This window comes from Globicephala melas, chromosome 13, assembly GCF_963455315.2.
Source record: "Globicephala melas chromosome 13, mGloMel1.2, whole genome shotgun sequence".
Lineage (NCBI taxonomy): Eukaryota > Metazoa > Chordata > Mammalia > Artiodactyla > Delphinidae > Globicephala > Globicephala melas.
The window spans coordinates 55,706,740-55,731,353 of NC_083326.1; the positions used below are offsets into that span (position 1 = coordinate 55,706,740).

A 24,614-nucleotide genomic window follows, 5' to 3' on the forward strand; every position below is an offset into this window, starting at 1 on the left:
TGGGCATCTTTTCTTTGTTCATATCTCTAGAAGAATTTTTATATGACAGCAATTAACATTTTCTCGCTGGTTTCATGAAACTATTTGGGTCTGGTCTTTCTTTTTCTGAGTAAATGTTAAACTAATGTGTCAGTTTCTTAAACTGTTAGGGATGTATTCAAGGTTCTTGTTTTTACTGAGTTTTGAATAATTTGTTTTTCTAAGAAATTATCCACTTACGTTTTCAATATATTGGTATAAAATCTATTTCTGTTCTAGTCCTATGATAGATTTAATATCTACTGTAAATTTATCCCTGTTCCTGTCTTCATTCCTAATAGTGTTTATATTATGCTTTCTTTTTCTCTTTTTGGTGAGCTTATTCAGAGTCTTAGTGATATCAGTATTTTCAAAGAACAGCAATAACACAAAAATATTTACAGTGATCATCTCTGGGTGATTTTGATTATCTTCTTTATTTTCTTATGTATTTTAAAAGTTTCCCCAATAAACGTATATTATGAACCTCCCCAATAATACCAGTAATAAAGTGATACATTTTTGAACAGAACAAAAAAATGTAGACTGAATAGGAGATTCACAACTGGTTGAATGGCTTTTCCTAGATGGTCTATAAATAATATCAAGAAAAAAATGGAGAATGGTCTTTAGTGGTATGCATAAGCCTTTCTTTTTGGCCCTATTCTGAACAGTTTTTTAATCATCAACTTCCATGGTGATATATTAGACACTATTATGAGATTTAGAATATAATACATCTTGGGAAAATATTTAAAATACTGGATTTTAGATTTAGTATTTCTCCAGTTTTGACAGTGGAAGCATTCTTTCTGGTCATCCAAATGGCACTTTTAGGTGGGTGAATTAGAAACAAGCTGTCCCCTCCTCAAGACTCTACTGTTATTTTCTGGAAAATTATGGTAATAAATAAATAACTAAGATAACTACTAATATAAATGATGTTCTCTAGAATTAGACTGTGCACAATAGTAAGGAGTGACCTTGGGCTAGAAAGACACATTTGTATTTATAAGATGACATTTAATAAAGATAAACATAATAGTCTACATTATGTTAAACCACCTAAGCGCATAGTACAAGGTAAGACAAACATGTCAAAATGATTTCATGTGAATGAATGGCTCACAGTTTTTATCTGAGTATGAGACAGGTTGGCATGGCTGCCAGACGAGCTGGTACCTTGATAGAAGTAGGGTATTCATATCCAAAGATTTTCAAAGGGTGCTGTGAAGTCCAAATTCAACTGAAATATTGTTCACAAAATAATATCATAAGTTAAGAGAGATGCTGCTTTTCTTGGAACCAAATACAATTTGTCTGTTGTCAGCTAAAAGAGCTTGATGTCCTATTCTCAGAGAATTGCTGAAGGAACTAGGTATTTTGAAGATAGAAAAATGAAGACTTATGGGCGAACAATAGTTTTTTTTTTTTTTTTTTTGCGGTACGCGGGCCTCTCACTGTTGTGGCCTCTCCTTTGCGGAGCACAGGCTCCGGACACGCAGGCTCAGCGGCCATGGCTCATGGGCCCAGCCGCTCCGTGGCATGTGGGATCCTCCTGGACCGGGGCACGAACCCGTGTCCCCTGCATTGGCAGGCGGACTCTCAACCACCACGCCACCAGGGAAGCGAACAATAGTTTTAATCAAACATTTGAAGGACTGCCTTGTAGAAGAAAAATTTGATTTATTTCACATAGCTCTACATCCAAGTTAAAGAAAGAGAGGTGGGCTTGGACTCACGATAGAGAAGAATCTTCTAAGAAGGGTGTCAAGAATGGAAACTGCTTCTGGGGTGAAAATTCAGGGACCCTTTCTAGAGGCCATTTGGTGACGTGCAAAAAGCCTTACCATCTGGCATTCCCATTGGCCCAGCGAATCCAGGAATTTCTACTGATTAAGTAATTGCATGCTTCGTGAGGCATTTGTAACAGTGAAAGATTTGGATAGGTTACTAAGTAAATACAGGAAAAGAAAAAAGAAATGTGAGGGGGAAAGAAAAACAAACAGAGCAGAATGGGGGCAAAGAGAATGAACTCAATGGAACAGAAACTACTGTTGCAAGTACAGGGGTGGAAAGGAGCATGAGATATTATTAGAAAATCGCCAGTCAAAATAGGGTTGAATGCAGGCCACTGAGGCAATGGCCCAATTTTTTTGTTAATTAGACGAGAGAATTGTGATTGCTAAAATAAAACTTAGATTGAGGATCTCTAGTGAAGTGAGGTCAACAAAAATAGCTAATAAATGGGAAATTACTTTAGTCCTTTGCAAGTGAAGAAACCTATTACTCATGGGTGTTAAATGGTTTGTAATGTAGAGAAAGGAAACAGATTCCTCTGGAGATCATTCACTATAATGCTGCATCAATAGAGGACTTCAGGATGTAATATACTGAGGAAATGCTGGCTTTGGAAGTGTGCGTTCCATGCTAGACCATAGTCCAAATGTTTGTGACTGTCTCCATCTGAAAACAACGGAAAGGGTAAACAAGTCTGCAGAATAATTATTCAAAATCAGAATTTTTAAATTATTTGAAGATACTAAGATTTACTTGAACTTCTTTTTTTTTGAATGTAAGACGAGTGCATACTATTTGGGAATACTAACCAGAAAAAACGGTCCACATTTTATTGAAAAAGACGTTTAAGGCATTATTCATAATGGCGAAAAATGTAAAAAAAATTCAAATGCGAAATAATTGAGAAATCGGTATTCTCACCATGGTGTGTTAGCATACTTTAATAGCCACAATATTTTTATTAAAATGCTAGACATTAAAAATAATAAGCATTTATTAAAATGATAAGCATATATATGCATACAATGTATATATACAAAATGATACGTTATGATAATTATGAAACTACTGGCAAATTAAATAGTTACTTCTTAATTGCCAGATTCATTGATAGACTTTTCATTCCAGGTCTGACTCGATCCCTCTTTGGTAGCTGACCTCGTTCAACTTTTCCTATTTCTTGAAATCCTGATCTCCCTTTACTTCCACGCTGTTTTGATCTTGCTGACCCATTAGCATGGTTTTCCTTTGCTACCTGTCTGTGTTTAAATATCTGTGTAACCTAGGAAACTGGTCTGTGCTGCCTCACCTTCTAACATACATGTCCCAATGTGATCTCATTCACTCAAACTTTCCTCTACCTTCTACGTGATAACTCCCAGCTAATCTTTCTCCAGCCCTGACAGCTTCCTGAACTCCAGACTCATAAATTCAGCTGCCTTCACTTTTCTGTCTTCCTCACCTGAGGACCTTTGACCAACCTGGCACCTTAAAGATATGGTAGAAAGATACATTTACTTCTCTCCATCTTTATTGCTTCTAGCTTAGTCTGAACCACAATCATCTCTTGTCTGAATTATTGTAATATCCTTCTAAATAATATTCAGATAAGTGAAAGCTTGCTTATGGGACACCTTCAACTGGATATTCTATAGACACATCAGATTCAAGATGTCTAGAACTATATCATCTTTTCCATCCCAACTTATCTTTTCTCCCAGATTACCTATCTCAATTGGAGATACTGACATGCATCCAATTTTTCAAACCATAAATTGGTCTTCATTTCTACTCTTCTCTTTCCTGACAACCAAGTCATTCAACCTCCAAGCCTAGGCAATTCTATATATTTTAAACACGTTTTGTCCTTTTGAATGGGTAAAGAAGATGTGGTACATATATATAAGGGAATATTACTCAGCCATAAAAAGGAACGAAACTGGGTCATTTGTAGAGATGTGGATGGACCTAGAGTCTGTCACACAGAGTGAAGTAAGCCAGAAAGAGAAAAACAAATACCGTATATTAACGCATATATGTGGAATCTAGAAAAATGGTGCAGATGAACCTATCTGTAGGGCAGGAATAGAGACGTAGATGTAGAGAATGGACATGTGGACATGGGGGGGAAGGGGAGGGTGGGATGAACTGGGAGATTAGGTTTGACATAGACACACTACCATGTGTAAAGTAGCTAGCTAGTGGGAACCTGCTGTATAGCACAGGGAGCTCAGCTCGGTGCTCTGTGATGACCTAGATGGGTGGGATGGGGGGTGGGGTGGGAAGGAGATCCAGGAGGGAGGGGATATATGCATACATATAGCTGATTCACTTCATGGTACAGCAGAAACTAACACAACATTGTAAAGCAATTATACTCCAATAAAAATTTAAAAAAAAAAATTCTTACCATCAGCATCCCTCCTCTCTCCCACTATGGTAAGAAATCCTTGAGTGTAGAAGTTGTATTTTTCAACTTTGTATGCCCAGTCTTTAACAGAGTACCTGACATGTAGTTAATGCTCACAAGTATTTGATTTAAAAATTATATTATGTACAAAAAAAGGCAAAAATACATGCAACATGTTAATTGCAAATGTGTAAAATGTATGTATTTACATATAGATATTGGAAAGATGTCTTCAAGTGATATGAAGAATTGGCATTTTAGTGTAAGTTTAAGTGAATATTAAACATTCTAAATTTTAAAAAAGCAGCAAATATATAACACATAGGCAAAGAGGAATCTAGACCCAATAGTTTAAAATGGCTTAAAATAGACTAACATAGTTTAAATAGTCTAAATAGTCAAATAGTTTAAAATAATCTAACAAACGCAGAAATTGATGCCTTTTTAGTCCATCTCTGCGTGAAAGAAGTCTCCAGGACCACTGAATGTGTACATTGATCTCATTTAGCTGATATGCTCTGGGCAGATGATTTCACACACTTTTCATACAAAGTTTCAAAAATGATTAGGTTAAAAAAAGCATATCACAGATGAGATGGTAGATTCTGTGGCAGGTGGCATAATGGCTCGCCAAAGATGCCCACGTTTTAAGCCAGGGAAACTGTGACAGTGTTACCTTACGTGGCAAAAGGGACTTTGCAGAGGTGATTAAGTTAATGATTTTGAGATGGGAGATTATCCTGGATTGTCCAGATGAACCCAGTGTGATTACAGGGGTCTTTGTAAGTGAAAGAGGGAGGCAGGAAAGTCAGAGAAGACGACGTGACCACAGAAGCAGAGATTAGAGTGATGTGATTGCCGGCTCCGAAGATGAAGGGGGAGCCAGGCGTCAAGGAATACAGGCAGCCTCTAGAAGCTGGAAAGTTGGCAAGAAAATGCATTTTCCCCTAGAGCCTCCAGAAGGGACACAGCCCTGCTGATATGATTTTAGCTCAGTGAGACCCATTTCAGACTTCTGATCCCCAGAGCTGTAAGATAATAAATTTGTGTTTAAATCATTAGATTTGCAGTTACTTGTTATAGCAGCAATAGGAAACGAGTACAGATGCTGTAGGATTTCACTTCCTCAAAAGCCTGACTAAACGAAATTGTGTCCTCTAACGGTAACTTCTGCAATGTCTCTTAAATCTGCCTTGTTTCAGTTCATGTTGGTACCGCCATGTTTTCACACTCAATAGTAATAATCATAGCATTTCTTGAGGCATTATATAATATATAATGCTCCCTTTCCAAGCGTTGTTCTACATCTTTTATATTACATTCACCCATTTAATCCTCTCAAGACCCTTACATGATAGGAATTGTTATTACCACCATATTACAAAGGGGGAGCCCATGGCAGAGAGAGGTTAAATAACTCACTCAGAGTTGCCTAATCTGTAAAACACAGGGTTTGAACACAGCTGTTTGGATCCAAAGCTGTACTTTATCTTCCTAAAACTGACTGCATGCCTTTGAATGGCATGACTGTCACTAAAAGTGCCCTCCTCACCAATTTACTATTTATATGCACTCTGTTGTTAACTATTATGGTAGACATAATTTTGACTCCCATGATGTCTAACCCCTGCTGTCACACCCGTGAATATGTTCTGGTTCACGGCAAAAGGGACTTTGCGGATGTCAGTAACGTTACTGATCGGTGATCTTAAAATAGGTCGATTATACTGGATTAATCTGGGGGGACCCACTGTAATCACAGGAGCCCTTAAAAGAAGAGGGGTGTTATGTCTATGTTACCATAATAAAATAAAATTAAAAAGTAAAAGAAGAGTTTTCTCCTGGCTGAGGGCAGAAGAGAAAGTCAGAGAGATGTGGCAGAGAGAGTCAGAGGGATTCAAAGCACGATCAGAGGTTTGATACGACGTTTGGTGGCTTGCAGATGCAAGGACCTCAGTTGTACAGCCGCGGGGAACTGAATTCCGCTATCTGCCTAAATTCATTTGGAAGTAGAATCTTCCCCAGAGCCTGCAGATGAGAGCCCAGCCCAGCTGATATCTTCATTTCAGCCTTGGAAGGCCTTGAGCACGCCACTCAGCTGAGCTAGACTGTGCCCAGACTTCTGATCCATGGAGATGTTGACCTTTCTAAACTCCTCTCCCACAAGACTCTGAACTGAGCTGGCTGGTGAAATAACTACTATGATGTTGTGAATTCTATTTCTTTTTCTCTCCCTCTCTCTGTGCCTTTCCTCTCTCCTGCCTGTGATCCATCCATCCATCAATCCACTCACCCACCCACCCACTTGCCTATTAATTCATCCATCCATCCACCTACTCACCTATCCACCCACCTATCCATCACCCATCTGTCCATCCATCCATCCATCCATACATAAATGGTGTTTGTTAGGCACTAAGTCAGGCATGGGAGATACAGAGCTAAATTACTGAGAGATTAGTAAAAATGGGCAAAAGCTAAGAGAAATCCCTACCAATATGCTTCCAAAGAAATGATACCAAAGCTTCAGAGACATAGTGTTTCAAATGGGGAAACGTTTCTTCTTTATCCTCCCTTTCCTAAACCCCAGGTTGGAATTTTTCTTCCTATCAACCTCCATATTCCTTGTTCAGGTATCTTCATACTGCTTCTTACTTTGCCTTGTATTCTATTTATCTAACCACCCAGTGTCCCACTAGACTACAGACTCTCTAAGAGTATGAGCTATTTTACATATCTTTGAATTCCCCTCTCATCTCAGCCTCAGCCCTTGTACACAGCAGAACCTCACTTTTTGTTACTTGAATTGATCACTCAGGAAGAGCTCCTTTACGATAAATCCTATCACACACTTTACTTTGTAACAGGATCTCCAAGTTCCATCTCAGTATCTATCTATTTCAGGTAATAGGCACCCACAATAATAATTCTTGAAAAATTCCCCATTCCTCAAAGTATTCTAAGGTTGTAACCCAAAAGGCTTTTCTAATGAGATGTTACAAGGAAGAAGGAAAGTCATCAACTTCAACTTTTTAAGGAAAAAGCTAATTAAAATTTTTTTTTCTTGAAATATAGTTGGTTTACAATGTTGTGTTAGTTTCAGGTGTACAGTAAAGTGATTCAGTTATATCTATCTAGTCTTTTTTTTACATTGTCTTCCACTATAGGTTATTACAAGATATGGAGTATTAGTTCCCTGTGCTATACACTAGGTCCTTGTTGGTTATCAATTTTACATATGGTAGTGTGTATATTTTAATCCCAAACTCTTAATTTATCCCTCTCCCCCTGTCCCCTTTGGTAACCATAAGCTTTCTTTCTATCTCTGTGAGTCTATTTCTGTTTTATAAATAAGTTCATTTGTATCCTTTTTTTAGATTCCACATATAAGTGGTATCATATGATGTTTGTCTTTCTCTGTCTGACTTCACTTAGTATGATCATCTCTAGGGTCCATCCATATTGCCGCAAATGGCATTATTTCATTCTTTTTTATGGCTGAGTAATATTCCATTGTATATATGTACCACATCTTCTTTATCCATTCATCTGTGGATGGACATTTAGGTTGCTTCCATGTCTTGGCTATTGTAAACAGTGCTGCTGTGAACATTGGGGTGTGTGTGTCTTTTTGAATTACGTTTTTCTCCAGATTTATGCCCAGGAGTGGGATTGCTGGATCATCTGGGGGAAAAGCTCGCTAATTTTAAGGATATCATAATTTAAACTTGTTAGTAGCCCTTTATGTCTTTTGGGGACATGCTAAAAGCTAAGGACTTTTCTCCAGAACAGGATGAACACAAACAACCCCCTCCTCAACTGTTAAATTCACGAGTTCACGACCCCCTAGAGGCCATTCTTGGGGACTACATGTCCTATCTGTCCACAGTCACAGGCTAAGAGCACTGAATTAGGTGGATGGGTGTGCCCTGCCTTCCTGCATCTGAGTTCTCCTCCACCCCATCCAACGGTCTTCTCAAGGTAGGGTTACTTCCAACGGCAGTCAGATGTGCAAGCTCGTCACTTCTGCTTCTGGGCAGCCCCGGCATCATAAGTAACCTTCCCAAGATGCTCCAGGCCTGGAAACCCTCTTCCTCTGAGGGTCTGTATTAGGGAGCCCTGGCTTGTAAGCTTTTCTAGAAAGGCCTATTCTGGAAAGCAAGCTTTCCAACTGGCCTGCCACCAATGGCATTTTTCTGGCTTGTGGGGCTGAAGCAATCTCTTTCTAGTCCTCAAAGTTGGCCAAAGAACACTTGGTTTCAGAGAACAATGTGAGAAAATACGGCTTTTGACGTTTGGAAAGTAAACAAATGTGGCCAGACGGCATGTTTTTGGTAATACCGGTTACGTTAAAACAGAAGACTACAACGTACATGCTGGTTATTAGTCCATGAGATTACTGCCTCTTATCTAAGCAGGTGACTCTTATTTCCAACTCAGAATGGTGTGCTAAGTCTCTCATTGACACCCATCCATTGGTACATTGATTTTTTTCATGGGCAGCAGGAAGGTGCCCACTCTTCTCAGTGAATAGGGCTGAAGTAAACACTGCCCCCCAAATAACCCGTAGTGAATACTCCAAGGGCCTCTCTAGAAAGCTCTTGCCATTTGGTCAAAGGCAGGAGAAGGTGAGGGATGCGGGAGTGCCTCAGGTAACGTGCAAACGGTACCTGTTGTCGGGGGAGGGGGGCCCGTCTGATTGGCACCAGCCGTGCGGCTGGCTGTAGCAGATAATACCATGCATCGCCAACTTCTGAATCCACTGGCACCCAGCGGCAGCTCCCAGAGGTGCCACAACGTTGTAATTTACAAATCACTGTGAGTAGGAGAAAATTTTGGCAGCCCTCTTTCATAAATGAGAATCACACGTGAGGGTTACTGTCCGAGCGAGAGCTTCGGCCCAAAGCTCAGAGTGTGAATGGAAGTGCTGTGCTGGGTACTGCCCGGGCAGCTCATGGTCAGTCGGGTACAAAAGGCAGAGTGGGAGCTGAGCAGGCTCCTTGGAGGGGCCAGCGCCAGGGCGGATGGGAAGATCCAGGGAAACACTGCGCGTTCTGTGCCCAGAGCAAGGCCCCGGGCATGGCAAGTCCTGAAAAATGGTGGGTGAGAATCTGGGCAAAATCCCAGGCTCGTTCTTGTGTTTCTAGTCAAAAATTAGTTGTGCTTTTCGAACGCTAGGTACTTTAAAGAATTTACTCTTCACGATAACTCGGCAAGATATTTTTCTAAAGGAAGAACTAGAAGATATGAGTGGTGAAGTGGTTTATTTGATGCCATTGTCGTGAGTAGGTGGCGGAAAACAGGCATTCCCACGGCAGCTGTCACCCGGGCGCCACCTGGTTCTGACACCTCTAAGCACTGGGACATCACAACACGATGTTACCTTCTTGGGGCAAAGCCCAAATCTACTAGAACTCAATATATTAAAATAGACAAGAAACAGCTAGAACCACGCAGTCCAGTAGAGCTTTCTGTAGTGACGGGCAGGTTTTATATCTTTGTTGTTCAATATGGTAAACGCCAGTCACATGTGACTACTGAGTACTAGAAATGTGGCTATGGTGACCGAGGGGCTGAATCTTTCCTTTTATTTCACTTTAATTAATGTAAATTTAAATAGCCACACGTGGCTGGTGGCTACCATATTGCACAGCACTGTGTGCTGAGACTCTTTGATTTGAAAGGAACCCTGGGGGCCACCTGCCCTCACTTCCCCAAATAGGGAAATTTCCTTCGCTCCGTCCCTGACATGTTCAGCCAGCCTCTCGTTACATATTTTTAATAACGAGAAGGTCTTCACCTTGCCTGGGATCCGATGGCTTTGTTAGGAAGTATCTTCCTACCTAACAGTTGCCCCCTCAGGGGTATGAGCTGGGGATACAGTTGGGTTTTGGTGTGATAAACCCATCTGTTATTCCCTGGGCTTCTCTCCCGATTTGCTGTCCCTCCACTCTTCTCGTGCCTGTGAACCATGGGTGCCCCAGCGGCATCTCAGTCCTCTGGGGGCACAGTGTGGTGGTCCCATCCTACCGGCCTGCTGCTGGACGAGCACACGATGCTCCGTGGACGCTAGGATGGTTTCCCCACAGCAGGTTTGCTGTCTGCGCAAAGATTTCTTCTCAGGGCCTGGGCAGCCCCACTGCCTCCGGGGCGGGAAGCCTGGTTGCCTTTCCCCACACTGGTCTTTCCCTTTCCCACGTTTATGCAGTCACCTCTCCCAGAGTTCAGTGTGGGTCAAACAGGTGCTAAATGAATCTTGGTTGAATGAAAGATGTTGAGAAGGCTGTCCTCGTAAATGATTTAACAGAATTTTTCATTATACACTCACGATGTAGATAGCGCGAAGAGACTACCTATTATGACAGTTGGGTGAAATCATCGCTGGTTGACTCTGAGAAGTACAGTGTTCAGAAACATCAGTGAGATGAAATTGGCCTTGTTTAATTTTAGTGAGTTCTTTCATTTCTTACTTACCTGTCCCTGTGAAGTGAATAATTAACATTTCCTTCTTAGGCGTGGGGATATTTTATAAAATATTGAACCAAGAGAAAGTGGAGGCTGTGGAAACATTAAGACTGTATCCATTACTTTAAACGAACTTCATCTGGGCTTAAGCAAAGGGGGAGGGCATTAAATAAGGGCTTGCTAGAACACTGAATTCTCTGTGATGAGAGACATGTACATGAGGAAAAGTCCAACATGAGCTGAAAAGTAGGATATTAAGTTCTCCACGCCTTCCAGATTCATAACTGAGTGTGGTACCTTTTATCCTGATGGATTTCAAAAGCCTGAGTGTTCTGTATGATCTATTATAGAAATTTAGTTTAAACTCTGCTAACATTCCCTAACAGCACTATTTATTGGATATCTGTAGCCCCCGGCCACCTTCAACTGATACACATGTGTCCTCTGCACTGGGTATTAATTACATGGCTTACTTGATTCAGTTATATAAGTAATTAAGAAGCATTCTAAAGGTTGACCTTTAGGGAAACATATCTTTTCCTTTGGACCTGTGATCATTTTAACGAATAGTAAAGTTTGTGAACTCCCCAAATATTTAGTTAACAATTTGGGATGTGTGGAGCTCACGCACCCAGCAGAATTCTGGCTCAAAACATGCCTTGGAGATAACTATCTGGTATCCCCATAGGACAAAAGTATAAAGTCACACTGTTATAGAGAAATTGGGTTTGGGGATTCCTCGTTTCCTTCCTCACCGTTTCAGCGAAGTTAATTCTTGTAGAAGAAAACATCCCCAAATTAATACAAGCAAAGGATATTAAATGGGCAGACAGTTCTAATTGGGACATAACCTTATGGTGTTTTAATAACATTATAACTACAATCAGGTTGGCAGTCTCAAGGGATAAACTGTATTGTTTCTCACTGAAAAGAGAATAAGCACAACAGCTTTGAGTGATGGTTCTTTCATAGGCTGAGATGTAATTTTCCAGTTATATGGAACGATACTGTTCTACTCCAATTTACATTATACATTTGACTTTGCAAATGAATCTCATATGTTACTTTCTAACATGGCCACTTTCCAAACTACACCTAATCATAGAGGTAGAATCTGTTTTTTTTAATTATAGTTAATCATTTAAAAAATTGTCATTAAAATAAACTCTCATTGAGAAACAATTCGTCAGGAAAAGATCAGAGGGAATATTTACCAAGCAGAGGCAGCATGGTATGATGGGAAGTGAACAGGTTGTGGAATCACACGGATCAAGGTTTAAATCTCCATTCTGTCACTTACCAGCAATATAATCTTGGGCAAATTAATTACCTCCATTTTGTATAAAATGAGGGTGTGAACCGCTACCCTAGTAACTTCCAGAAATAGGGACAATATATGTTAAGCATAGGCCTATTGAAATTTCTCAGGAAATTATAGTCCTTCTTTTTCTCCCTTTTTTCTCCTTCTTCTCCTTCATCATTGACTTATTATTATTGCCATCGTTCATTACCCCATGTAAGCACATCAAGTGTGTGATGAAGATGGGGAAGTGTTCAGTATGGTGTACAGGCTGAGCACTGGCCTGGGGCTGAAAGGCCTGCCTGCTCATAGAAAAGTCAGTCCCTCTCTCTGGATCACAGCTGAGGAAAAGGAATGAAGGTGACATAAGAACTTGTCTGTTGGAGTCAAGAAGTGCTTTCATACTGTGAGCCAATCAGGAACTCTTGGCACCCATGATCAGTTGTCGTTTTCAGGAAAGACAGGGCAGCTGGACTGCAGCCTGGGAGAGCTGCCGATTCAATTTACCAAGCTTGGGACAGTTAACTGACATCTTTTGGACTTCATCAGGGTTTTCTGATTTTTCTGACTTGTCAAGAGTTGGTTTATCAAGAGTGGATACAGACTCCCCTCCTCTGCCCCATCCTGGTCCCTCCCATCCCTGTGTCTCCTCCCGCCCCCCCCACCAATCATTAAACTCTTCCTTAGCTAAGATCCGCTTAAGGAATGGGCAACAAATTTCAGACTGTGCTTTAGAAGCCCCCCCCCTTCAGGGAAACTTGGATGCAGGGCAGTGGATGGGAGGGAAGGGGATTTGGATTTGAATTCTCCTAGTCTTGCTTCAGTGTGAGCACTGCAGTCGTCTCTTGGTACCCAGGATGCTCAAGTCCCTTCTTTGAAATGGTGCAGTATTTGCATATAACCTATGCATATCTTCGTGTACTTTAAATCATCTCTAGATTACTTATAATACCTAATACAGTGTAAATGCTCTGAAAATAGTTGTAAATGCAATGGAAATGCTACGGAAGTAGCTGCTGGCACAAGGCAAATTCAAGCTTCCGTTTTGGAACTTTCTGAAATTTATTTATTTTTCTAATATTTTCCATCTGCAGAACCCATGAATACAGAGTGGGGACTGCTTTCTGTTTAATATATTCTGCTTTGTATGAACAAGGAATTCCATGGTTAAAAATGTCAAAAGCACTGAGCTAACTGTCCTTTGAAGTTCTTTCCCATACTTGTGTTGACTGTGCGTGTTCAGTTCACAAAGAGGAAAGCCTTAACGAGATGTACTTTCTAGAAACCTTAGCAACAGACTAAACCAAAACCACATTAGACCCAGTGCCTAGAGTGGAAAAAGCAGGGAGCAGGGCTGGTGGCAGAACTTTTTGAGTAGACAGAACACCAAGATCAATGACGATCTCATGCTCCATGATAGAGGACCGCTAACAGGTGGGGTGAGAGGACTGAGGAAGACACCCACCCCCCTCTCTACAACCGAAGAGCCAAGGGGATGCTGGTTAATCTCTCCAGGCCTCAGTTTCCTCAGCTGTAAACATGGTTTTGGGAGAGTTTCCAAATTCTATAATAGAATTATAGAATTATAGAATTCCAAATTATAGAATAAAATAGCTAAGCCCGATTCTCCTTTGCTCAGTAAGGTGTGGAGGAAGGGAACGAGTATAATTAATGTCATGTGTCTGATTTCTAAGGGTCATTTCAGTGAGGTCAGTGAAGGCTGGTATTATGGCCTTGCCTAGCTGAGTGCAGTCTTCCAGGGAGTTCCATGACACCACCCTGGGAGATTTGGGGGAGCTGATGATGGGTGACATAGGAGACAGAGCAAAGACAGGCCAGACAGTGAAACTCTATAAGCAAGGCCAGTTTGGAGGAGGAACGTGGAAGTAGTTTCACATTTCCTATCACAGAATAGCCATAGGAATTGGTCACCTAGATTTACCAATAGAATCTAAGAAACAGCTGTTGGCTTTGGGATTTTTTTTTTTTTTAAAAGCAGCGTGAAAGTCAAAATAAACGTTTTTAAAGAAGCAGGAAAGCTCATCTGAGACATTTTTGATTGATTGTTCAGCTCATGAGATCAGCTGGCGTGAAATAAAATGTTTCTCTTACTGGGCAGTGATTGCCTAAGTCAAATATGGCAAAGGGACCCACACGGTAATTGAGGGCCTGTAGATCGGATTTTTCATAAGCGTCACCGCACAGCCGTCACAGAGAGTTCTTGTTTCTAGTGGCTTTGTTCACCTCCTTTGTGAAAGCCTTAGAGAGAAGGCAGCAAGCAGGAAAATCAGCTATTTATAGGCGTTTTTGACTAAAAGTGTCTGCTCAGCGTGCCATGAAATACTTCCAAGAGGTGGGAGAACAGGAAACAATGTCAAATCCACGAGAAGCCTGGAGGAGTGTGACGGGGGGAAGATTTTACAGGGGAATCATTTTCAGAAAGCTCAGGTTCATTTGCAAACAAATGACAGTTACTTGCACTGACACCCCCTGAGTTACCGAAAAGCCAGCTGAACTTCTACTAGTTAGGAGAGAAGAAGAAGAAGAAGAAAAAAATGAATTATCCAAGGATTACAAGTAGTCGGGATCCTTTAAGGGACTTAAAAGGGGCGTCTCTCTGTATGTATTTACTGCTGGGGGCCGCCAGTCAGACTGATGTCTGTAGTACAGCCGGGGCCAGCAGGTGGCCTGTGATGGGGCTGGCGTCTGAGAATGAACAGGAGTGATCAGGGACTTTAGACAGGAGCAAAAAAGAGTGATGGACAAGGACCTATTGTCATCCGCCAGCAGCGGTGGAAGAACTCCCACGCCTTGAAGCTGCCTTGGTAGAAACACTCAACAGAGACCCAAGAAAGGAGGTGAGTGGATAGCCCCATAGCTGTTGCTCTTAATTAGACTTGCCCTGTGGACTTCCCAAAGCTGCCTGGAATAAGGCAGCAGGTCTTGACAGACTTAGGATCTGAAAACAAAAGCAGGTTTTGTCTAAACACACACGAAAGCTTGAGGAGGCCAGAAAAATTGTGTTCCATTAGCAAATATCGAGCCGTGGGGGAAAACCTGACCCGCAGAAGCTGAGCTATCAAAAGATTGACCCTTTGTGATCTTTTCATCTGCAGACAAAAGCTTTATGTGTTTAGTTGGCACATGGGGTGCGGAAGCCTTAAATCTACATTGTGATGAAGACTTGTCACCCGACATTGGGAGACTGCTTTCCTTTCCCAGAATCGGATGTGTTCAGGCTAACCTTGGTGTAACGAAAGTTCGATCAAGCAAAATGTAACAGAAAAAGTGGCATATGAAACACGTGAAGAAGCAGTGAAGCATGCTAACATCTGAGGATTTGTAAACTCAAAACATTTCACATTATAGTTTTCACTTCTTTCCCCAATTTGAAATGAAATATTTTTCTGAGACCTTAACAAACACAAGAGTCATATCATTATGCCCATTTTGCGGATATAGAAATGGAAGTACTAAGTAGAGGGAGCCCAAAGTCATGTGGGAGGTCAGTAGTGATAGTAAAGCCAATGTTTTCATCTGTTAGACTCTACTGCCCCCTTCAGTAAATACAGTTATGAATCTAGTCTGATAGCTCCCTAGCATCAGGTTCAAGTGCGGTCCTGACATTGATCTCTGTACTGGACTCATCCCCGATCTACAGAATCAGAATCTCTTGGATCGATGCCACAAATCCTCATTTTATAGACACCCTCAAGGTGGTTCTTGCACACACAAAGTTAAGGAACTATTGCCCTAAATATTCAATGATAGAGCAAGTGGCCACACACATACATGACTACGCCTGCAGACGAATGTAGTATTGTGCTCAATTTTTACCCTCACGGATGCCACTATATAACGTTTCATACAGCATTTTCAACTTTAGAGCTAGATCTTCTATGGTCTCACTTTTGAATTTCAAAAGCAATAACCAAGAGATCAACCTGTAGCCTTTGATATCTCCTATGCATTATTTGTTTCACATTTTCTAGACTTACCCTGATTTAATATATTTGTTCCCATTATCCCAATATAGCATGTCCTATGTGTCACATATTACACACACACACACACACACACACACACACACACACACACTGCTTTGAAAAATATTATTACAGCTATGTTAATAATTTTTATCCTAGGAAAGTAAGGTGAGAGGTGAGAGGAGCTGGCTGCCAAGATAGCGGAAGATGCCAGAAAGAAGTATGTCATCCTCACAATCCAGTCCCAGGGCTCTGAGTGTAATGACTAGAGATTACACACCCGAACTTGGAGCAATTTTGCTCACTTTGTCCTCCGTCGGTACAGGGTTTCCTTATAATAAAACCTTTGGGATGCAGGAGGGATCGACAGGGATAACAGGAGAAACAGACCCATTTCTTTTACTTAGAAGTTAAAAATCGTACCCTGCCATTTGTAACCCCAGAATTACGAACTTCAGGTCATTATTTCGTTAACAACTGTCTTCATCTCTTGTGAACCTTTTAAGCCAAAACCATGCTTCAAATCTCATTTTCAGATCAGTTCTTTGCCTCCTTGTACCTTGACCCCACTGCCTTAAATGGATGGAGTAAGAAAGGATGAGTTCGTCTTTGAAAAGAGCCTTAAAAGTTTTCATAGATGTGAAAGACATAGTGGGAAAAAGAACGGGGCTGTAGCTGGGCAGTTAGTGTGCTAGTCTCAGCCTGCCACTGATGAGATGACTCACCTTTGTCAGTCAAGGTATTTCCTTAGGGTTTATTTTTCCCACTTTTAGAGAGAGTAGGTTGGACTAAATAATCTCAAACAGTTGTTCTGTAAGGGGATTATTAGGTGAGAAATAGGTAGGTGGAAAGATGCTACGCCCACCTTCCAGGGAAGAGTTTGTGAATGAGAAGGTATCGCGGATGGCCTTGCAATGAGGAGGTTCAGGAACGCTGAAACCATCATTTTTCTGAAAAACAAAATAAAGCCTGCCTGCTTCTTTAATTACACACCTTAAAGTTTGAGAGACTTGGAGAGTGTAATCAGCGAGGAGTTTGACAATCCTGCAAGTATATAATTAACAGTGGTTAAAAAAAATGAGAGGAACAGAAGTCATTTCCTTTCATTGTTGTCGGATGTCTCTTTGTTTGAAAGGAATTGATCCTTACACTAAGGAAGCAGGACCCCCCCTAGCTGGTTCATACTAGTGGTCTGAGATTTAAAATAATCGCTTTAAAAGCAAGGCAAGGTGTTTTTTTCCAGGATCTATGAAAAGTCTGTTTCCCCACTTTATAGTCATTCTTCTTTCGTGGACTTTGTGAAATGGTACGTTTGAAACAGATCTTACGTCATGAATCAGATGTCAAAGAAAGCATAAGTATAAATGCATATTTTAGAAGTACGGGTACAGGAATGCCTGTGCAGATGTAACGTGTATATATGGACCTGGACACATGCGTACAGCATACAGTAACTCTAGACTCCACATAACTCTGCTTCCTCGACAGCTCTGTGATAGCACAAGTCTGAACTTTGTAGGAAGTTTCCAAATTCTGGGAGAACAAGGAGTAGAAGCTCCAACTGATAGAGAAGAGTGGCAATGTACATGAAAGAAAAGGTATACTTACCTAGAAAGCCCATTTTGTGAGTGTAATTAGAAGTCTATTTTAGAAATGGAAACAAGGCAGGGAATATTGCTAACCTTTAACAGATGGAAAAAACCAATTTTTTTTTTTTACAAGATAATCGTTTATGTTAAACTTAAAAGATCAGAGAACCAGAAGAGGTCATTCCTTGGTCATATGAGTGTTCCCCAAGAAATAAAAGTGTTAAACAATATAAGTAAGAAATTGGTCACGGCAAATGAAGGAATGAGCTGGTGGGCCTCTCCTTACACTCTATTCCCTCCTTTACCTTTGCTAATTGTTTAACAGTAATTAGCTCTTTATCTTTACCTTTTAATTACAAACAGGATTGGGCTGAAGGAGAATAAATCATTCACTGAAAAAAATTAAAGCCCCCCCCCCGTTACCATGGTTTCTGTCCAAGAATTTATTAAAACACTTAAATATGCATTTACAAAACTTGAGTAAAACGATTTTTCCCTGTGTCCTAGCAGCTAGGGACACAGCCTGCTGGTTGGGGATGAGGCGAGATGGTTTTTAGAAGCAGATAAGTGAACCGTTGTTGTGAAGTCCCAAATGCATGTTATTTTTATCCAACGGGAAAACGTACGGATTCAAAGTTTCAAATGAGTAACATAAATCATAGTAAGGTCTTATAACTCCTTATGGATTTCAGTAATAGTAACCTGATTTGACCTGAAAAGGCCAAGTTTTTTTTTCTCTACCAAGCTATCCTGGCAAATGACAGAAAAAAATCTGACTGTTAGAGTACTACAGTTTGAACCGTATGAAGTTTCTGATTTCAGCTGTTTGGAACAATAAAGATGGAATTTTTCCATGATTCAACTCACCAATGAGCACAGTAGTCCACCAAGAGAGGTTGTTGCTTTTGAATTTAAAACTAAAATGGTAAAAAACCTAGTCTAACCACCGAGTCAAAGCCAGCTGGCCATACTGCATATATATTTTAGTGACCCCTATAAAACCGTAAGCAAAAAACCAATGTGTTCTACCATTCACAAATCACGTCTGTGTTAGGTCATGTAAAGGCATGATCTCAAATGGACCAGAGATTATGGGTGAATGCTTCTTTACTGAATGGTAAATATTTACCCTGGGCTCTTGTATTTAATTTTCAACCAAGCAAACTGTCCTCTAAGGAGAATGGAGAAAGAGGAGATAAAGTCCACTGGCCACTAAGTGATCCAAAGCTGGTTTTTCTTTTTTTACTCTGTGCTAAGCAATGCTATACCTTCCATGAGTAGATTGGACTCTGTGGGATCTGAAAGTCTGTGCCATGAAACCTTTGATTGGGGCTAACCAAGCACTTTTGGTATAGCTGAAAATGTCTTTAGCATAATGAAACTGCAGACCAAGAATAATAAAGTTTAACAACTTTCAGGAAGGATGTTTCATCTTTCTTTTACTACCACTGACTCTTTCTGGACCCCTGCTTTCTCAGAATATTTTGCCAATTGTCTCCCCTGCCCAATACTGGGATCTGAGTAACAGAGAGAATTATAGAGAATCAGAGAGAGAATTACCAGAATCACTGATTCTACATTCAAAGTAGGATCAGGCAGAAGTAACCTCATTTTTCTATTAAGAAAGAGGGACATCTCTACTAAGATATCAGGGAAAAAATAGAGAGAAGATTGTACAAGCCAAATAGGAAATAGATTCAAGAATCTTGACACTTTTTGCCGGATTATTAAGGCAATTTAAATTGAAAATAAAGAAAATCGTCAATGTGGTTAACTTTTTTTCTTTATAAAAGGCAGCAAGGAAACATCACAGTAACCAAAGTCACTAGCAGAACTGCTCAGCACTGTCACACATATCACATAAAGTAGTTTTTTAAAAACTGATTTAACATCATTTAAATTGTTCTAAAATAAGAGGAAGGAAAACCTCAGCTGGGGAAAGAAAACCCCACTGGGCAAAGGCTGACATAATTTTGAAGAACATTTGGAAAAATAGTTGTACCTGCATTGAAAAAATAACTCTGGGTTCATGCTTGTTATGAATGATTCTTCAGTGATCTTTTGTGGAGTCTTATTTAACCAACAGGGGAAAAAAAGCCACAAGAAAATCCACAGAAACGCAAACCATCCAGAAATTTTACTTTTGCAAAGGAACAGTAAGCATTCAGGATTCTTGCCATGGAAAACAACGGATCACATTTCAACCATTAAGACGCACAATGTCCTCTCATGGCATCTAGCACCTTAGATCCTCTGTCAGTTAAAGATTCTACGCAGCCTCTTGCAGATACAGATGTGTAGGTATCTGATGTCTCTACCTGTTTTCTTACCATCTGTACACACATCAGATTTTAGCCCTTTCAGTTGTGCTAGCCATTATTTAGAGAAAAAATAAAATAACGAAAACTCCCCCCCCCACACACAAAAAACCCCTCCCACCTAAACAAACAACACACTATCACCAAATACAAAGTAATAAAAGAGTTGTACTCAGACCTGGTCAGTCCTTCCATTTCTTGAAACTTGCACACAAACTGAAGAAACCCACTCAGCCTTAAAAAGGTCGATCATTTTGCTCTCCTAAAATTGCATCTCTGAGGGTGCCTGCTTTCTTGTCCGTCTTGTGCGCGCGCTCTCTCTCTCCCTCTCTCTCCCTCTCTCTCTGTGTCTCTCTCTCTCTCTCTACTTTTACCGAAGAGCTTTGTTTCCTTTTTCCTGTGTCTGCTGCTGGATGAATGCAAAATACACGCATTTGAAGGGATTTTTTTTTTTTTAAGGCTAACAGTTGGAGATCTAAAATCTTGCTCTTCTGAATAGCTTATTATGCCAGTCACTCAACACTCACTTTACGTAAAGAGGCATATACGGAACCAAGAATCCTGCTTTCTTAAAGCGAAAACAAATCAACAACCCAAACTCCCTTGACTCCTTTGACCCCCTTCCTATTTTATTTTACTTAACGATGAGCACTTACCCTGAGGTGTGCCATAAATGCTCTATTCCAAATATACAAAAGCCAACCACATCTCAACTGAGAATTAAACACTTTCAATGTCTTCAAATCCATGTCTCTGCTCCAAATCCTGATACAGAAAGTCACTGGCAGCGGTACAGTAGTTCTAAACAGCAGACATCTGATTCTTGACATTTAAAAATAACAATATTGGAAAAAAAAAAAAGGGAGTCTTTTTAAAATTAACTACAAACAGCTTGTGAGGAAGCACATCTCACCAATTGACTGTATTAACTGGAACTTGCAATGATTTCAAGCTACAGTATTTTATTTTTAAATCAATGTCAGACGGAGACCCAATACCTACAGACGTCTCATGTTCTGTATAATCGTGGCAATGGCCTAAGTGAAATGATTTCTAAGTGATAATTCTACAAAGAGCAGATCAGAACTTTTTAGTATTTAGAATTCCAGTATTGGTGAATATTAACCTATGCTCAGTCAAATTAAATTTGGGACATTCCAGCCATTCCATTGCTCATCTGAGATGGGTCACATTTCATGGACATGCATTCTTAACTGTGTGCACCCAGAGGAGGTCAAATGAATGCATACATTTGCTACAGAATAAAACAAATATTAAAACGAAAAAAATGCATTTATTTCTATTTCTGAAGCACATTACAGACTCAGACCCACAGTCAAGTTTTAGCTCTCCCAGTGACTATCCGTGAGTTCTTGGACAAATGATTTCAGCTTTTGTGCCTCAGTTTTGTCATCCATAAAATTGGAGTAAATAGTAATACTAATTTTACAAAGGTGTTTTGGGTACTAACTGAGCTGTTGTATGACTTCTGGAACATAATAGGTATATAGGATATGTCGCTTCCTCCCTCTGTTTTATATTTGGAAGGGGTAGGGATCAGGTGTAAATGGAGACATCCAGGCTTTGAAGGCAGACAAATCAGGTTTGACTCTCTGTGTTGCCATGTACTAGCTGTGTATCCTTGGGCAAGTGACTTAATCTAATTTACTAAATCTCAGTTTCTTCAACTATAAAATACCTCATAGAGTTTCAGAGAGCAAATTAGATAACATCGGAAAAGCATCTACTTTAAGCATGTATTAAATGGTAGCTCCAGGCTTTACAGCTCTTGAAAATGGCTGTAATTAGTGCTCTGCATATGTAACTTAGGAGTTTGAAGATGTGGACTGAGATCCCAGGCCTTCTTGACCAAGTGCCTTACTTTATAGTAGAAGAAGGAGACCCGGAGAGCTGAAATGATGGTTCTAAGCCCTATCATTAGTGAGTGATCACCAACTAGTTAGCGGCAAATAGGAACTAAAACATAGACCCTCTTATTTAAAGTTCAATGCTTTGTCCACTAAACTTTGTGACATTGAAATCAAACACATTTGTACATCCAGTTTCAATATTAGTTGATAATTAAAGCAATACAACTGGAAAAAAAAAAGAACTTATTTGTTCCCAAATTTGCTTCTAAGAATGAGCTTATAAATGAAATTATTCTATAGGAGCTGACAGGGACTGGCTAAACCTATCTTCCTAAGGGGAGCTTCTGCAGGACATAGATTCTCCCTTCCCTATAAAGCAAGAAGAGAGCTGGAAGGACATCCAGTTCTTAGGAGTTTCCCATCTCCTCTCTCCCCTTGTGAATGTCCAGCTTCTTCCTCCCTTTCTTTATATGAGCTCTTCATCTCAGCGCACTGGTTGGGAAGCACACACTGCTCTACATTTAGTTTATTTATTAAACATACTATGTCCCCACTTTGAAATACAGGATTTTTTTTTCAGTTTGAAAGTCTTGCACAGAACAGGAGCTCAATAAATGTCAATATTTGCTAAAGAAGACATGACTTGGAGCTCAGTTTATATTTCAAGTGTTGAACTAGCGTGTCTTAGAGTTAATTATTGCTCAATGAAGAACAGAAAATATTACAATTTTTTCAGTCTTTCAGTAACTCCAGAATTAAAGACAAAGGTGCTTCTGGTATCAAGTCAGATTAGCTATTACTCTCGGGAGGAAGGGAAGGAAATGGGATTGAGGAGGGTACCTGTGTGATCCATTGTAATTAATGTTTTATTTCTCTAGCTGGGTGATGTATAAGTGGGTATTTATTTTTTTCTTGATATCTTTCTGTAAGCCTCAAATATTTCATTAAAAACAACTAGCTTAAGTGGGAAGCAGCCTCATAGCACAGGGAGATCAGCTTGGTGCTTTGTGACCACCTAGAGGGGTGGGATAGGGAGGTGGGAGGGAGACGCAAGAGGGAGGGGATATGGGGATATATGTATACGTATAGCTGATTCACTTTGTTATACAGCAGAAACTAACACAACATTGTAAAGCAATTATACTCCAATAAACATGTTAAAAAAAAAAACTAGCGTAAAAGAAGGCAAACAATTTGAAAATAGAATTTCCAAATCTTTATGAGATCCAATAATGCTACTATACTAAATCCCATACTTAAATCTTCAAGCTTTCATTCTTATTTTACTGAAGAACTTGAATAATAATACGTTTACTTTAAAGATTTGTTTTCCCCCTTGCTCACCATTTCATGTCCTTGATTCCGGAGTTGTGCTGGGGTGTTTTGGAAAGAGCTATTTTGCATCAGATAGATCTAAGTCTAAAACTCAGTTCTACAACTTACTGGCCACATAGCATTATGACAATTGATATTTCTAAGCCTTGGTTTCCTCTCTTGCAAAAACTGAGAGTTATTATCTGTAGCTCTCAGGACTATTATGAGGATTAAATGAAATAACAAATGTGAAAATGTTTGCTGCAGTATCTGGTACATAGTAGATTTTCAGTTAATATCATTTTCCTTCTTCCTTTCCTTATCCTTCCGCTTTTCACCACTACTTGAGCTTTTAACTTCAAAAAGGTTATAAAAAGGAAAGGAAAATGAACTTAAGGTAGGAAGCAGGCAATTATGCTAGTATCATGAAAGCATTTTGTGACTAACAAAGGCTGGTCCTAGATCCAGGTACAGTATCCTTTTAAATTAGATATTTCTTATCCAATCTCATCACTACTTATTAAAGTTCAAGTTTTTTTAAAAAAATTGAATGTTTTGTTTTTGCCGCTAGTCACAAAACCTTCATAGACAAAAATGTATCCTAGGTTTTCTATCTCATTACACATCCTTTCTTCAAGACAGATGTTTTATCAAAATACTTTATTCTCAATAGCGGATGAGATTTATGTGCTTAAAGAATTGCTAAAGCTTTCAGTTGTAACCCTTGTATTGGTCTTTTCTATAAGTTAAGAGACTTGGGTTCTGGCCCTACCTCTGCCACATACTAACAGTATGACCCACTAGGCCTTTCCCTTTCTTTGAGTCTAGATTTTTACATGCTAAATGGATGAAAAGGTTGGATTCGATGATCCCTTTAGCTCTAAAATTCTGTTAGTGGTTCTTGATGACTTAATTAACACATGTAACAAGCTTACAGTAAATTAAACGATGCCACCTTCAGTAGGAAATACTGTGTTGTTTGTGAAAACTATCCACACAATAGTGGCCTCTTCTGAACTCTGGGAATGGGCCCTGGCACTGTCCTTGTCCAGTGACTGCCATTGACTGTCCAGTGACTGGAATATGTTCAGGGCTTGGTGGAGGCATTCCCAAGGGAGTCAGCTTTGTCAGAAGAAATCCAAAGAGAGCAACAAGATGAATGTCTTGGTGGAAGACTTTTTCTCTTGCATTTATTCTTAAGAGTGGGAAATGATTATGTCATGATTTTATAGTTCAGTGAAACCTTTTTTAAAAAGATGAGGATAGCAAGGGAGGGCAGAGAAAGACACTTTGAAAAGGAAAACTATGAGGATCCCTCTTATGGAAGGTTGTGTCTTGGGAAAAATGACAATACTAGAAGGAGGAGGTAGGGAAGAAAAAGACTCTTCCCCTGATATTATTATCCAGGTGAAATCTGTTTTAAGTGGATTGGAGGACAGTAGGAAAAATAGGAGACCGTGGAAGGGGAGGAGCGGCCTTGGGTCTGTACGTGTGTGGGATTTACATTCTGACACTAATTGTATTTTATTGTGCAGATGCTTCC

At 40.0% G+C, this 24,614-nt stretch overlaps 1 protein-coding gene across 16 annotated transcripts in view; it reads right to left on the bottom strand.

The window, feature by feature from the left end:
* DLGAP1 (DLG associated protein 1) overlaps nucleotides 1-24,614 on the bottom strand; it is a 1,249,700-nt gene that overhangs the window by 298,266 nt on the left and 926,820 nt on the right. For 3 of the 16 annotated variants that reach the window (XM_030836671.2, XM_060310343.1, XM_030836666.2), the window contains exon 1: nucleotides 20,543-20,693. The exons of 9 other annotated variants lie outside the window; for them this stretch is intronic. In XM_030836671.2, the coding sequence (XP_030692531.1) occupies nucleotides 20,543-20,635 (93 nt within the window). In that variant the 5' untranslated portion in view covers nucleotides 20,636-20,693. Of the gene's footprint in view, nucleotides 1-20,064; nucleotides 20,316-20,542; nucleotides 20,694-24,614 lie in introns of those variants that run through there. 4 more of the 16 variants (XM_030836667.2, XM_060310344.1, XM_030836669.2 and 1 more) reach the window with 3 other exon arrangements.